Raw genomic sequence first — 14,034 nt, forward strand, 5'->3', positions numbered from 1 at the left:
GATCCGATCGCTCTCGCGGCTCTCGGCCCTTATCTGGAGATGCGATCGCTGGCTTGCAACGCCTCCCGCTCGGCTCTGGCTCCCCCGCTCGCGCGGCTCTCGGCTCCGACACTCCCGCGCCTACTCGCAGGCTCAGCGCTTCGTGGCAGCGGTTGCTGCACGGCTTCTCACATTGCCCGCGGTCCGGCTGTCACCCGACGCCGTTGGACCCGAATGCTTTGCCCTTCTCCTCCAAATACTTCTACCCCGTTTTTTTTTTTTTTTTTAATTTATTTGTTTTAACTACTCACAGACTCTTCGGCCGCCTTGTTTTAGGCTGATTGGCTCGCTCAAGATGTGGTAGCAGGGTAATCTGTGCCTGTTGCTGCCGCAGCTTTGCTGTTAATCTTCCAGCTTCCAGTAAGTACTATACTTTTAGTAGACGGAGCCTCGTGTTTTCTTTTTGAAGCTCTCTGCTACTGGTTAGTCTTGCCGCAGGGTACGATCGGACTCGTCGCCACTGTAAAGTCTGTAGGTTGTGCAGTAAATAACTTCAGAGACTTTAGAAGTACAAACAAAACAGGTCTTTACTATTCAGAGGTCTGGGCGATTTCTGCCCTCGTTAACGTATCACAACCCTTATATACTGGTGTGGTCACTATCGGTATTACAGTATACATGAGCCAATAAATAGTGCCACCCTGAAGTAGTGCTCTTAAAGGCGAACGGTCACATTCTATAGTTTCCTTAAAGGTAAACGGTTACATACACAACAGGTGTGGGGTATATCAGAGTGTTACAGTGAGGGGTGTGAGGTATATCAGAGTGTTTCAGTGAGGGGTGTGGGGTATATCAGAGTGTTTCAGTGAGGGGTGTGGGGTATATCAGTGTGTTACAGTGAGGGGTGTGGGGTATATCAGAGTGTTTCAGTGAGGGGTGTGGGGTATATCAGTGTGTTACAGTGAGGGGTGTGGGGTATATCAGAGTGTTTCAGTGAGGGGTGTGGGGTATATCAGAGTGTTACAGTGAGGGGTGTTGGGTATATCAGTGTGTTACAGTGAGGGGTGTGGGGTATATCAGAGTGTTTCAGTGAGGGGTGTGGGGTATATCAGAGTGTTTCAGTGAGGGGTGTGGGGTATATCAGAGTGTTACAGTGAGGGGTGTGAGGTATATCAGAGTGTTTCAGTGAAGCGTGTGATTTACAACCGCAATATGGGTCAATTGTGTTCAATTTTTATTTGCCATTATCTCGGTGATTTCCACCTGTCCTTTTTCGGGGTTTATTTTTTTGTGCAGCAGTGATACCGTGTGGCTTCTCATGGAACTGCTCTTTATTCCAAATGTTTTTGCATGTCCCTGACTGACTGGGAGCTATGGTATGGTTTAGGACTGTAGGAACAGGAGGAGGTCATCCAGCCCCTCGAGCCTTTTACGCCATTGAATGAGATTACGGCTGATCTGTGACCTAACTTCATCTCCCCACCTTTTGTACATCTGCCTTCATACCTTTGGTGAACAAAAAGCTATCAACCTCCGATTGAAAGTTTACAATTGATCTAGCATCAATTGCCGTTTGCGGAAGAGAGTTCCAAACTTCTACCACCCTTTGTGTGTAAATGTAGGAATCGTCAGATCCCTAACTGAAGCACTGAGGTTGAGTCAGTCCGATAATAAAACGATGTTTAATGGAAGCTAGGGAACAAACAATTGCATGCAGGAGAAATAATCAACAGGTCTTTTCTGGTGCCGGTTTCACGAGGTCTGAGTTGGGATCCTCCCACTCTCTGACGTCATGATGTCATCACGATTCCCGCCATTCGGGGCGTCACGTGACCAACGTGATGACGTCTTCGCGCTGATTCTGGGGCTTATCCAGAACGGCTATTTACATACAGTAAACAAACATAGGTGCTGTAGCACTCTGTTAAAGGCAGTTATACATTTATGCAGGAGTCCGTTGGTGGCTTTGCCACATGCGCCCCCCCAGAAGTGTCTTTAACCTCAAAAGTCAATCGCAGAGGATGTCGGACAAGCCTGTCCGAACGACTCCGATATTCCCGGAAAGGAATGGGCTGGTCAGACGATGAGCTGGTCTGCGTAACAGTCGGGTCAGGCGAGGTGGTCACGGGCGGCCGCCCACGACGCGGTGGCTGCGCTGCCTCGACCGGTTGCTCAAGGTCCAGGTGTGCGGTTTGAGGCGGTCCACAGAAATGTGGTCAGGCTTGCCCCCGACGTCCACTAAAAAGCTCTTGGCGCCCGCCTGCAGTACCTGGAAAGGGCCTGTATATGGAGGCGTGAGAGGACTACGGTGGGCGTCATGCCAGACGAAAACGAATTTAGCCCGCATAAGCTCCGGCGGAACGTGGGACGCGGGCAACCTGTGATGCGACGTCGGAATGGGCCGGAAAGATTGCGCTGCGGCCCGGTGAGCCTCCAGTTGTTCGGCCGCCGACCAAGGACGCGTTGGTGATGGAAGAAACTCGCCGGGCACCCGGAGCGGCTGGCCATAAACCAGTTCAGCGGCCGATGCCTGCAGGTCCTCTTTAGGCGCTGTGCGTAACCCGAGCATCACCCACAGCAGCTTGTCCATCCACGCGGTCCCCTGGAGGGTGGCCCTCAGCGACACCTTCAAGGACCGATGAAAATGTTCGCATAATCCATTGGCCTGTGGATGGTAAGCCGTGGTCCGGTGGAGCTTGGTGCCCAAACCCAAGGCTACGGCATTCCACAAAGCAGACGAGAATTGCGGCCCGCGATCCGACGAAATATCAGACGGAACGCCGAAACGTGCAACCCAGGATGAAAGAAAAGCCCGGGCGACATCCGCGGAGGTGGTGGACGTCAAAGGAATGGCCTCCGGCCACCTGGTGGCACGGTCGACTATGGTCAGAGGATGGGTGAAACCCTGTGATGGCGGTAGTGGGCCAACGAGGTCGACATGGATGTGATCAAAACGCCTCTCCTGTACCTTGAATATGGTGACGGGAGCTTTGACGTGGCACTGCACCTTAGCCCTCTGGCACACGACGCAGGTGTTGGCCCAGTCACGGACATCTTTTCGCATTCCCCTCCAGACGAACTTGGACGCCAGCAATTTTTGTGAAGTCCGCACGCCCGGGTGTGCAAGCCCATGAATGGCATCGAAAACGTTCCTACGCCAGGACAGCGGAACGATCGGGCGGGGGTCTCCCAAGGAGACGTCGCAGAGCAAGGAGGTGCCAGCCGAGTGGAAAAGCACATCCGCTGGCTGCAGGCAGGACGAGCCAGTGCGGAAAGCCTGCGTTTCTGGATCAGCCGCTTGGTCAGCAGCCATGAGTGAATAATCGAGTCCCAGCTGGACGGCCTGGACCGTCGCACACGAGAGGCAATCGGCGACCACGTTGTCCTTGCCGGCCATGTGCCGGATGTCGGTGGTGAACTCGGAAATAAAGGTGAGCTGTCGTTGCTGTCGAGCTGACCATGGCTCAGCCGTCTTGGCCATGGCAAACGTCAGGGGCTTGTGATCCACAAATGCGGTGAATTGGCGTCCTTCCAATAGAAAACGAAAATGTCGGATGGCCAGAAACAACGCCAACAGCTCCCTGTCGAACGTGCTGTAGCTACGCTCGTTACGACGCAATTGGTGACTAAAAAACGCCAGCGGTTGCCACGTCCCATCGTCCCATTGCCCCTGCATGGCGCCCTCAGCGTAGTCTGACGCGTCCGTCATGAGCGCGATGGTGGCGCCAGGCAGCGGGTGCGCCAACATCGTTGCGTTTGCGAGAGCGTCCTTCGTGTCCACAAAAGCGCGATCCATCTCCGGCGTCCAAACCACAGGTTCCTTCCCCGGCTTCCCTCCGAGTGCCTCGTAGAGCGGCCGCATCAGCTGCGTGGCCCGGGGGACAAACCTATGGTAAAAAGGAACTCCTGGAGCGCTTTAACGGATTGCGGGTGCGGGAAAGCAGCGATGGCCGCCACCTTCGACCGAAGCGGCAGTGCCCCGCCGCAGTGATGCGGTGGCCCAAAAAGTCTATCTGCCGCAGTCCGAATTGACATTTGTTCGGGTTGATTATAAGGCCATGCTGTCGGAGGTGTCGAAAAAGGAGGCGCTGGTGTTGTAGATGTTCCTCTTTCGAAGCACTGGCGACCAGGATGTCATCGAGATACACAAAGAGAAACTTAAGATCCCGCAGCACTGAATCCATAAGGCGCTGGAACGCCTGCGCTGCATTTTTGAGTCCGAACGGCATTCGGAGGAATTCAAACAGTCCAAAAGGGGTAATGACCGCTGTCTTCTGGACGTCCTGGGGGTGGACGGGCACCTGATGGTACCCCCGGACGAGGTCGATTTTGGAAAAAAACGAATTGCCTGCCAAATGAGCGGAGAAATCTTGGATGTACGGTATTGGGTACTGGTCGGGAGTCGTGACCTCATTGAGGCGCTGATAATCGCCGCAGGGCCGCCAACCACCGCTGGGCTTAGGGACGATATGAAGCGGCGACGACCAGGGACTATCCGAGCGGTGAACGATTCCCAGTCGCTCCATGGTGGCGAACTCCGCCTTCGCGGCCTCGAGTTTACTGGGCTCCAGCCGTCGAGCCCGGGCATAAACCAGGGGGCCGGTCGTCGCGATGCGGTGTTCTACACCATGTTTAGCGATCGTCGCCAAGAAGGTGGGTCGAGTGAGATCCGGAAATTCCCCAAGCAGGCGGGTGAAGTCGTCGGGCGCCGGCACGGTGCAGGAACCCGCGTGGGGCGTGCCTGAGCCCCGAAAACAGGGGATGGAGGCAAACGTGGCGGCGTGAATCAGACGGCGATTACGTAAATCAACCAATAGGCCATTGGTACAGAAGAAATCAACGCCGAGGATTGCCTGTGCGATTTTGGCGGTTATAAACTCCCAGTGAAAAAGTTGCCCGCCGAAACACACCTGGATCCGCTGCTTCCCGAACGTACGAATAGCGCTGCCGTTGGCGGCCTGGAGTGGAGAACCGCGCCTCCCTGACCTGACGTCGAGGAGCGAAGCGGGAAGGATGCTGCACTGAGCGCCCGTGTCGCACAAAAACCGCCGGCCCGAAATGGAGTCGGTGATATGCAATAATTTCCCGGAATCGCCAACTGCCATCGTAGACGCAAAACCGACCTCGGGGTCGTTCTTCCGTTCACGCAATCGGTGCTGCTGCTTCCTCGGTGCAGTTGGCGCGAAACTGCATGGGTGTCGGCAACATCTGGCTTTTGGACCGAAACGGGCGTGGTAGTAGCAGAGGCCGGTCGGTGGAGGCGCCGAGGTGGGATTCTTCGGGGCGGGACGCTTCGAGGTGGCACAGTACTGCTGCATCACCGCGTAAATGGTGTCGGCTTCGGCCGCGAGCGCTACACCGTCCGTAGCCTCCGACCTGGCGAGGGCTGCTTGCACCTGCTCGGGGAGCTGGCTCAGGAACAGTTCCCGAAACAGAAAACACTGCGGCTCAGACCCGAGGAGCGTGAGCATCTGGCTCATCAACTCAGACGGCTTAGCGTCGCCTAACCCGGGCAGTGTGAGTAAACGTCGCGCGCGCTCCGCTTTCGTGAGGCCGAAAACCTGCATAAGTCGCACCTTAAGCGTATCATACTTGTTATCTACGGGTGGGGTCTCCAGCAGACTGATGATCCGTGAAGCTGTCGAGCTGTCCAGTGCGGAGACCACGTAAAGATAACGGGTCTGATCCAGCACGATGTTCCGAAGCTGGAACTGAGCCTCCGCGTGGACGAACCAGGAGGCCGCCTGTTGTTCCCAAAATTGAGGGAGCTTCAAAGTCGCTGCATTAACATCCATCGTTTTGTTCTGCGCGTCCTCCACGAAAATCGTCCGCGAAGTCTCAGGGTCACTGTAATGTATGTACCTTTAAGGGAGAGAACTACTTTTTACAGCTCCTGTATACTGTAGTACCGGCAGTGACCACACCTGTATATAAACCCTGAGTAGGGATCTGTAGGTTCTAGAGTAACCCTCATTCAGTAAACACCTGTTGATCGTTCCCTGCAGTCTCTTGTCTAATTATTGAAGGACACAACATCAAGAATGACGGATCTAACATTGGCGACGAGCAGATTCAAACCTACCTGCAACTCTGCATCACCTCCCAGGGATTCGCTCCTGGAGAACAGTGGAAGAAGGCCGAGCCCAGAAGCACGGGCGTCGACCATGGGAAACCCCCCAGTCATCCAGCAGAGATTTGAACCTCGCAGGGGAGGCTGTCGAGAGCCAGGCTTGGTTTTCCAGTTACGGTGGTCCAGCGAAACGGGCTGGCAACAGGTACTGCGCAGACCCTTCCCGGACAGAGGCGACTAGAGCCGACCGACGGCACAGAAAAAGGCTGAGCAGTGTCGACGGGGGAGAGAGAGAGGGTAGAGCGCACAGGGCGCAGCCGGTGTTCAGGACCGAGCGGCGTCGACGAGAGAGAGAGCAGAGCGCAGCCGGTGTTCAAGGGCCGAGCAGCGTCAACGGGGGAGAGAGGCGCGCAGGAAAACGCGCAGAGCGCAGCCGTTGTTCAAGGGCCGAGCAGCGTCAACGGGGGAGAGAGGCGCGCAGGAAAACGCATAGAGTGCAGCCGGAGTTCAAGGGCAGAGCAGCGTCAGCGGGGAAGAAAGGAAAGCACGGGAGACGCCATTTTAAGCCGCAGCGGGGAAGAAAGGAAAGCGCGGGAGACGCCATTTTACGCCGCAGCGGGGAAGAAAGGAAAGCGCGGGAGACGCCATTTTAAGCCAGTCTAACCACACCCAAAAATGCCGAAGAGTGGCAGTGTCACAGCGTTCGACAATGAAGTCGAAGATTGGACGACATATGTCGAATGCATAGAAGTATACTGCAAGGCGAATGAAGTGCCAGATGACAAGAAAGCGCTGGTATTGTTGAATTCAATGGGTGCAAAAACGTATGGCTTACTACGAAACCTAGTAACCCCAGAGAAGCCAGTAGAAAAGGATTTTGAAAACATAGTGTCAATCCTACAGGACCATTTTTGCCAGGAACGGCTTGCCAGAGCAGATTTGCTCTGATAACGGACCACAGTTTGTGTCCGAAGAGTTTCGAAGATTTATGAAAAGGAATGGGGTAAGGCATTACACATCTGCCCCGTATCATCCAGCCACAAATGGATTGGCTGAGAGGTTCGTAGAAACCTTTAAAAAAGCAGTAAAGGCCATGTGCGATGACGACATTCCACTGCAGCATAAGGTGGACAATTTCCTGTTAGCCTACAGAAATGTGACACATGCAGTCACCAACCAGGCCCTGGCCATGATGTTCTTTAACCGAAGGTTGAGATCTCGTCTGGATTTGCTCAGACCAAATGTACAAAGAGATGTTGAGAGTAAGCAATTCCAGCACATCAATGAGAAGCCGACAAGGAGCTTCAATGTAGGGCAACCAGTCTTGGCCCGCGACTACCGAACAGAGAAATGGCAACCAGGAACGATATGCACACGGCAGGGCCCACTAATGTACACAGTGGATGTTGGGGAGAACATTGTGAGACGCCATGCTGACCAGATCCTAGAGTCACAGGAACGAGTCAACCCCATGTCTTGGCCATACGTACCTGGTGAGGAACCCGACGTACAGGTCGCATCTACCCCAGAAACAGTAGCATCGGAAGCTGATGAACCAACCGACGACAGGGGGCCAGAATCGCCTCCGCACCAAGAGCAAGACACTCGGGAAAGGCGCTATCCAGAAAGGATCAGGAAGCCTCCCCAAAGACTGAATTTATAAATAGACTATTTTCAGCTAATGTTGCATGTTAAATGTGTTAATTGTAATTAGTTGATATTTAATTGTTAAATGAGTGTTATGGTACTGTTAATCTAAAAGGGGAGGAATTGTAATGTATGTACCTTTAAGGGAGAGAACTACTTTTTACAGCTCCTGTATACTGTAAGTACCGGCAGTGACCACACCTGTATATAAACCCTGAGTAGGGATCTGTAGGTTCTAGAGTAACCCTCATTCAGTAAACACCTGTTGATCGTTCCCTGCAGTCTCTTGTCTAATTATTGAAGGACACAACATCAAGATACACGGATCTAACAGTCACCAATGTAGGAATCGTCAGATCCCTAACTGAAGCACTGAGGTCGAGTCAGTCCGATAATAAAACGAAGTTTAATAGAAACTAGAGAACAATCAATTGCATGCAGGAGAAATAATCAACAGGTCTTTTCTGGTGCCGGTTTCATGAGGTCTGAGTTGGGATCCTCCCACTCTCTGACGTCATGATGTCATCACGTTTCCCGCCTTTCGGGCGTCACGTGACCAACGTGATGACGTCATCGCGCTGATTCTGGGGCTTATCCAGAACGGCTATTTACATACAGTAAACAAACATAGGTGCTGTAGCACTCTGTTAAAGGCAGTTATACATTTATACAGGAGTCCCTTGGTGGCTTTGCCACATAGAAGTGTTTCCTAACTTCACTCCTGAAAGGTCTGGCTCTAATTTTTAGACTCTGCCCCCTAGTCCTAGACTCCCCAACCAGCGGAAATAGTTTCTCTCTCTCTACCCTATCTGTTCCCCTTAATATCCTGAAAACTTTGATCAGATTACCCGCTTAACCTTCTAAATTCCAGGGACTACAACCCTAATTTGTGTAATCTCTCCTCGTGACTTAACCCTTGGAATCCGGGTATCATTCACCTTGGTGTCATATTTGACCCTGAAATGAGCTTCCGACCACATATCCGCAGCATAACAAAGACCGCTGACTTCCACCTCCGTAACATCGCCCGTCTCCGCCCCGCCTCAGCTCATCCGCTGCTGAAACCCTCGTCCATGCCTTTGTTACCTCTAGACTTGACTATTCCAACGCTCTCCTGGCCCGGCCTCCCACATTCCACCCTACGTAAACTTCAGCTCATCCCAAACTCTGCTGCCCGTGTCCTAACTTGCACCGAGTCCCGTTCACCCATCACCCACTGTGCTCGCTGACCTACATTGGCTCCCGGTTAAGCAACGCCTCGATTTCAAAATTCTCATCCTCGTTTTCAAATCCTTCCATGGCCTCGCCCCCCTCCCCTTCCTATCTCTGTAATCTCCTCCAGCCCCACAACCCCACAGAGATATCTGCGCTCCTCCAATTCTGACCTCTTGAGCATCCCTGATTATAATCGCTCAACCTTTGGCGGCCGTGCCTTGTGTTGCCTGGGCCCTGAGCTCTGGAATTCCCTCCCTAAACCTCTCCGCCTCGCTACCTCTCTCTCCTCCTTTAAGACGCTCCTTAAAACCTCCCTCTTTGACCAAGCTTTTGGTCACCTGTCCTAATATCTCCTTATGTGGCTCCTGTGAAGCGCCTTGGGACATTAAAGGCACTAGATAGATGCAAGTTGTTGTGTTGTAAACCTATGCTGCACTCCCTCCAAGGCCGATATATCCTTACTAAGGTGTGGTGCCTGTGGTGTATGTAACCTGTTCCACCTTAAGAGAACTACCTTACGAGATGTACTACTTTCTCTTGGCTGCTGTATACTGTAATACCGATGGTGACCACACCGGTATATAAGTGTTGTGTAGGGAATTGCTGGGCAGTTCAGCCCTGACCTCCGAATAGTAAAGACCTGTTAAAGTTATTCTTGTGGTCTGTGTCCAGTGATTTATAATAAGCTTAACTGGGACACACAGACTTAACAGTGCCCAGAACTGCTCACAGTGCTCCAGGTGTGGTCTAACCCAGGTACAGGTGCAGCATAACTTCTACCCCCTCTGGTCCTCCAGGTATAAAGGCCAGCATTCCATGAGCCTTTCTGATTATTTTCTGCACCTGTCTGTGACATTTTAATGATCTATGTACCTGGGCCCTGCCCCCCAGAGCTCTTTGGACCTCCACTGTTTTTAGCTTTTGACCATTTAGAAAGTCACCTGTTCTTATCCGATATAGGGCCAAAGTGGAAAGATTTCCTCTTTGGACACATTGACTGAGCTGGAGGGTTTGTTATCTTTACGGTCGGGTGGTGGGGGGGGGCGAGGGAGGGCCTGCGCTGGGGCCCCCCCACCACCCCCCCACCCCCGAGTCCCTCTGCGGCCGCAATTTGCCTCAGTGCCCTTGTCCGAGGGAGTGGCGAAATCAGCCGGGATTCCTGCCTTTGCTCGCTGCCCCCTGCCGGAGACCGCACACCCGGTGGTCGATTAACAGGGCAGGGACGGTCGCGGCCGTGACGCCTGCCTCGGCTGAATAGCCAACGCACGCATGAAGAACGGAGGGGGTGGGCAGGTTGGTGTCGGTGGAACCCGTAGCCCAGGGAGGGTCAGGCAGGGGAAGGGGAACAGATCGCAGTCCTTCTGAGATCACAGTGGGGGCTGTCGTCACGGCCACCCTTGGCGAGGTCACACTCACGGCCTTGTGACGTCACACTGGGGGTCGGGGGTCGGGGTCGGGGGGTGGTGTCAGCTAATTCCAAGCGGACCCTTCGAGCTGACCGGGTGCGGGCTCGCCACCCACCCCTCCACACCCACCCACCGTGACCGACCGCTCTGCTTATTGGCCCCCCGAGGAGACGCACCCCTGAGCCTGCGAGATGAAGCACCCCAGCCCTGCCGCCCCCGCCCCATCGGAGGCCACGGGCCCGGTGGCGGTGAGGCAGACGCGCGGCGTGGTGATGGACAATGGCTGCAGCCGCACCAAAGCCGGCTTCACCGGGGAAGAGAGCCCCCGGGCCCTGGTGGAGGCCTGGCCGGACCACGGAGCCGCCGACTTGCCAGTGCTGGAGACGATCTGGCACCAAGTCTTCCACCACGTGCTGCGTGTGGACCCCCGGGAGCACGGGGTGCTGCTGGCAGAGCACCCCTTGACCTCCAAGGCTCAGCGGGAGAGGCGGGCCGAGCTCCTGTTCGAGGGCTTCGGGGCCCCGGCCTTCTACGCCGCCTCGCAGCCGCTGCTGTCCCTCTACTCGGTCGGCAGGACCACCGGCCTGGTCGTGGAGTCCGGATCGGCCGTCTCCACCGTCTCCCTCATCGACGACGGCTTCGTCCTGCCCAACGCCACCTACTGCCTCAACCTGGCCGGCTTTCACCTCACCATGTACCTGAGGGAGCTCCTGAGAGACGCCGGCTACTACTTTGGGAGGAAGGAGACGCACCTGGTGAAGCACATCAAGGAGCAGTGCTGCTACACGGCCCAGGACTACCAGGAGGAGATCCTGTGGGACGAGAGGGAGTACATGGCCCAGTACAGGCTCCCCGACGGTCACACCATCACCCTGACGAGCCAGAGGTTCAGCTGCCCCGAGGCCCTCTTTCGGCCTCCTCTTGTAGGCCTCCAGGACCCGGGCCTCCACATCTTGGCCATCAAGAGCCTGCAGGCCTGCTGCGAGGAGTACCGGGGTCGGTTCCTGGAGAACGTGCTGGTCTGCGGCGGGACCTCGCTGCTCAATGGCTTTGCCGAGCGGATGGGGACCGAGCTGCGGAAGCTGAGCGGCAAGGGCGCCCGCGTGGAGATCACGGCGGCCCCTCACCGCGGGGTCTCGGCCTGGGTCGGGGGCTCCATCATGGCCTCCCTCAACTCCTTCCAGGACCTGTGGGTTCAGCGGCAGGAGTACAACGAGATGGGGCCGAACATTGTCCATCGCAAGTGCTTCTGAAAATGCCGGGCACCAGGAGGTCGCAAAATGGTCGCCTGGCGGTCTCAAAATGGCCGCCTGACCGTTTCTAAATGGCCACCTGGTGGTCTCAAAATGGCCGCCTGGCGAGGAAAAATCAACTGGAATATTATAGCAATAAAAGATGTTATTGATACGGGATTGTCTATCTGCTATTACTATGGGAGAACCATTGCTACTTCCCCTTCCCCCCCGTCCTTCTCCTTTAAAGGTTTACAGGCTCCCCGATGCCCCGAAACCCTCCAGTATCTTCCCCCCACCCCAAAGCCGACGTTCTTAAACACGTGAGCCGAAGGTTCAAGCAGGCTGCTCGACCGCAGAAGGGCATCGCAGCCAAGCCTGACGCACCCTCGTTACAAGGCCAGCAATCCTCAGCCGCAGGCCTCAGAGAGGCGGTGCATTTTATAAATCGCTGGTTAGGCCCCAGCTGGAGTCTTGTGTCCAATTCTGGGCACCGCACTTTAGGAAGGATGTCAAGGCCTTGGAGAGGGGGCGGAGGAGATTTACCAGAATGGTTCCAGGGATGAGGGACTTCAGTTATTGTGGAGAGACTGGAGAAGCTGGGCTTGTTCTCTTTAGAGCAGAGAAGGTTAAGGGGAGATTTAATAGAGGCGTTCAAAATCCTGAGGGGAGATCGGGAGAAACTGTTTCCTTTGGCAGGAGGGTCGGTAACCAGAGGACACAGATTGAAGATAATCGGCAAAAGAACCAGAGGGGGAGATGAGGAGGATGTTTTTTATGCAGCGAGTTGTTGTGGAATCTGGAATGCGCTGCCCGAAAGGGCGGTGGAAGCATAAGAACATAAGAACATAAGAAGTAGGAGCAGGAGTAGGCCATACGGCCCCTCGGGCCTGCTCCGCCATTCAATAGGATCATGGCTGATCCGAATCTAGACTCACGTCCACTTCCCTGCCCGCTCCCCGTAACCCCTAATTCCCTTATCTGCTAGGAAACTGTCTATCTCTGTTTTAAATTTATTTAATGTCGCAGCTTCCACAGCTCTCTGGGGTAGCAAATTCCATAGATTTACTACCCTCTGAGTGAAGAAGTGTCTCCTCATCTCAGTTTTGAAAGGGCAGCCCCTTATTCTTAGATTATGCCCAGTAGTTCTAGTCTCACCCATCAGTGGAAACATCCTCACCGCATCCACCCGATCAAGCCCCCTCACAATCTTATATGTTTCGATAAGATCACCTTGATGTGCCTCAATGAATCCGAGACTCAACGTTAACGGAGCAAAGCAAGGCTTTTATTAACTCAGAAAGTAATACACAGTGGAGAAGTGTCTCTCATCCAGAGATCTGCTGTACTGCCTGTGAGACACGCTGGGGCCTGCTTAAGTAGGGGCCAGGTATGGGCGGAGCCCTACACACAATACAATACAGGTAAGGAAATGAAACTGAAACTAAACTCCCCTGCTTGTCGCAGTCACAGGCACAATCAAACACAGAGAATACAGAGTGCCTGATGAATGGCATATTTCATCACACACCTCTCATTCTTCTGAACTCCAATGAGTAGAGTCCCAACCTACTCAACCTTTCCTCATACGTCAACCCCCTCATCTCCGGAATCAACCGGGTGAACCTTCTCTGAACCGCCTCGAGAGCAAGTATATCTTTTCTTAAACATGGAAACCAAAACTGCACGCAGTATTCCAGGTGTGGCCTCACCAATACCCTGTATAACTGCAGCAAGACTTCCCTGCTTTTATACTCCATCCCCCTTGCAATAAAAGCCAAGATTCCATTGGCCTTCCTGATCACCTGCTGTACCTGCATACTAACTTTTTGTGTTTCATGCACCAGGACCCCCAGATCCCTTTGTACTGTAGCACTTTGCAGTTTCTCTCCATTTAGATAATAACTTGCTCTTTGATTTTTTCTGCCAAAATGCATGACCTCACACTTTCTAATATTATATTTCATCTGCCAAATCTCTGCCCACTCACAGCCTGTCTATGTCCTTTTGCAGGTTTTTTATGTCCTCCTCACTCACTGCTTTCCCTCCCATATTTGTATCGTTGGCAAACTTGGATATGTTGCACTCAGTCCCTTCCTCCAAATCATTAATATAGATTGTAAAGAGTTGGGGTCCCAGCACTGACCCCTGTGGAACACCACTAGTTACTGATTGCCAGCCCGAGAACAAACCATTTATCCCAACTCTTTGTTTTCTGTTAGATAGCCAATCTTCCACCCATGCCAGTATATTACCCCCAATCCCGTGATTTTTTATCTTGATCAGTAATCTTTTGTGTGGAACCTTGTCAAATGCCATTTGGAAGTCCAAATACACTACATCCACTGGTTCCCCTTTATCCACCCTGTATGTTATGTCCTCAAAGAATTCGAGCAAATTTGTCAAACATGACTTCCCCTTCATAAAACCATGCTGACTCTGTCCGATTAAATTATGTTTATCCAAATGCTCTGTTACTGTTTCC

General features: G+C 53.5%; 2 protein-coding genes across 2 annotated transcripts in view; one reads left to right on the top strand and one right to left on the bottom strand.

Moving 5' to 3' along the window:
- Positions 1-14,034, bottom strand: part of LOC147086661 (uncharacterized) — a 730,919-nt gene that overhangs the window by 409,654 nt on the left and 307,231 nt on the right. The window lies entirely within an intron of this gene.
- Positions 10,414-11,717, top strand: LOC147086666 (uncharacterized). Its single transcript, XM_085978375.1, has one exon. The coding sequence runs from the start codon at positions 10,509-10,511 to the stop codon at positions 11,568-11,570; it is 1,062 nt and encodes a 353-aa protein (XP_085834501.1). The 5' UTR covers positions 10,414-10,508; the 3' UTR covers positions 11,571-11,717.

This window comes from Somniosus microcephalus, unplaced genomic scaffold, assembly GCF_052327205.1.
Source record: "Somniosus microcephalus isolate GS21.2 unplaced genomic scaffold, FLI_Smic_1.0 unresolved_chr7, whole genome shotgun sequence".
Lineage (NCBI taxonomy): Eukaryota > Metazoa > Chordata > Chondrichthyes > Squaliformes > Somniosidae > Somniosus > Somniosus microcephalus.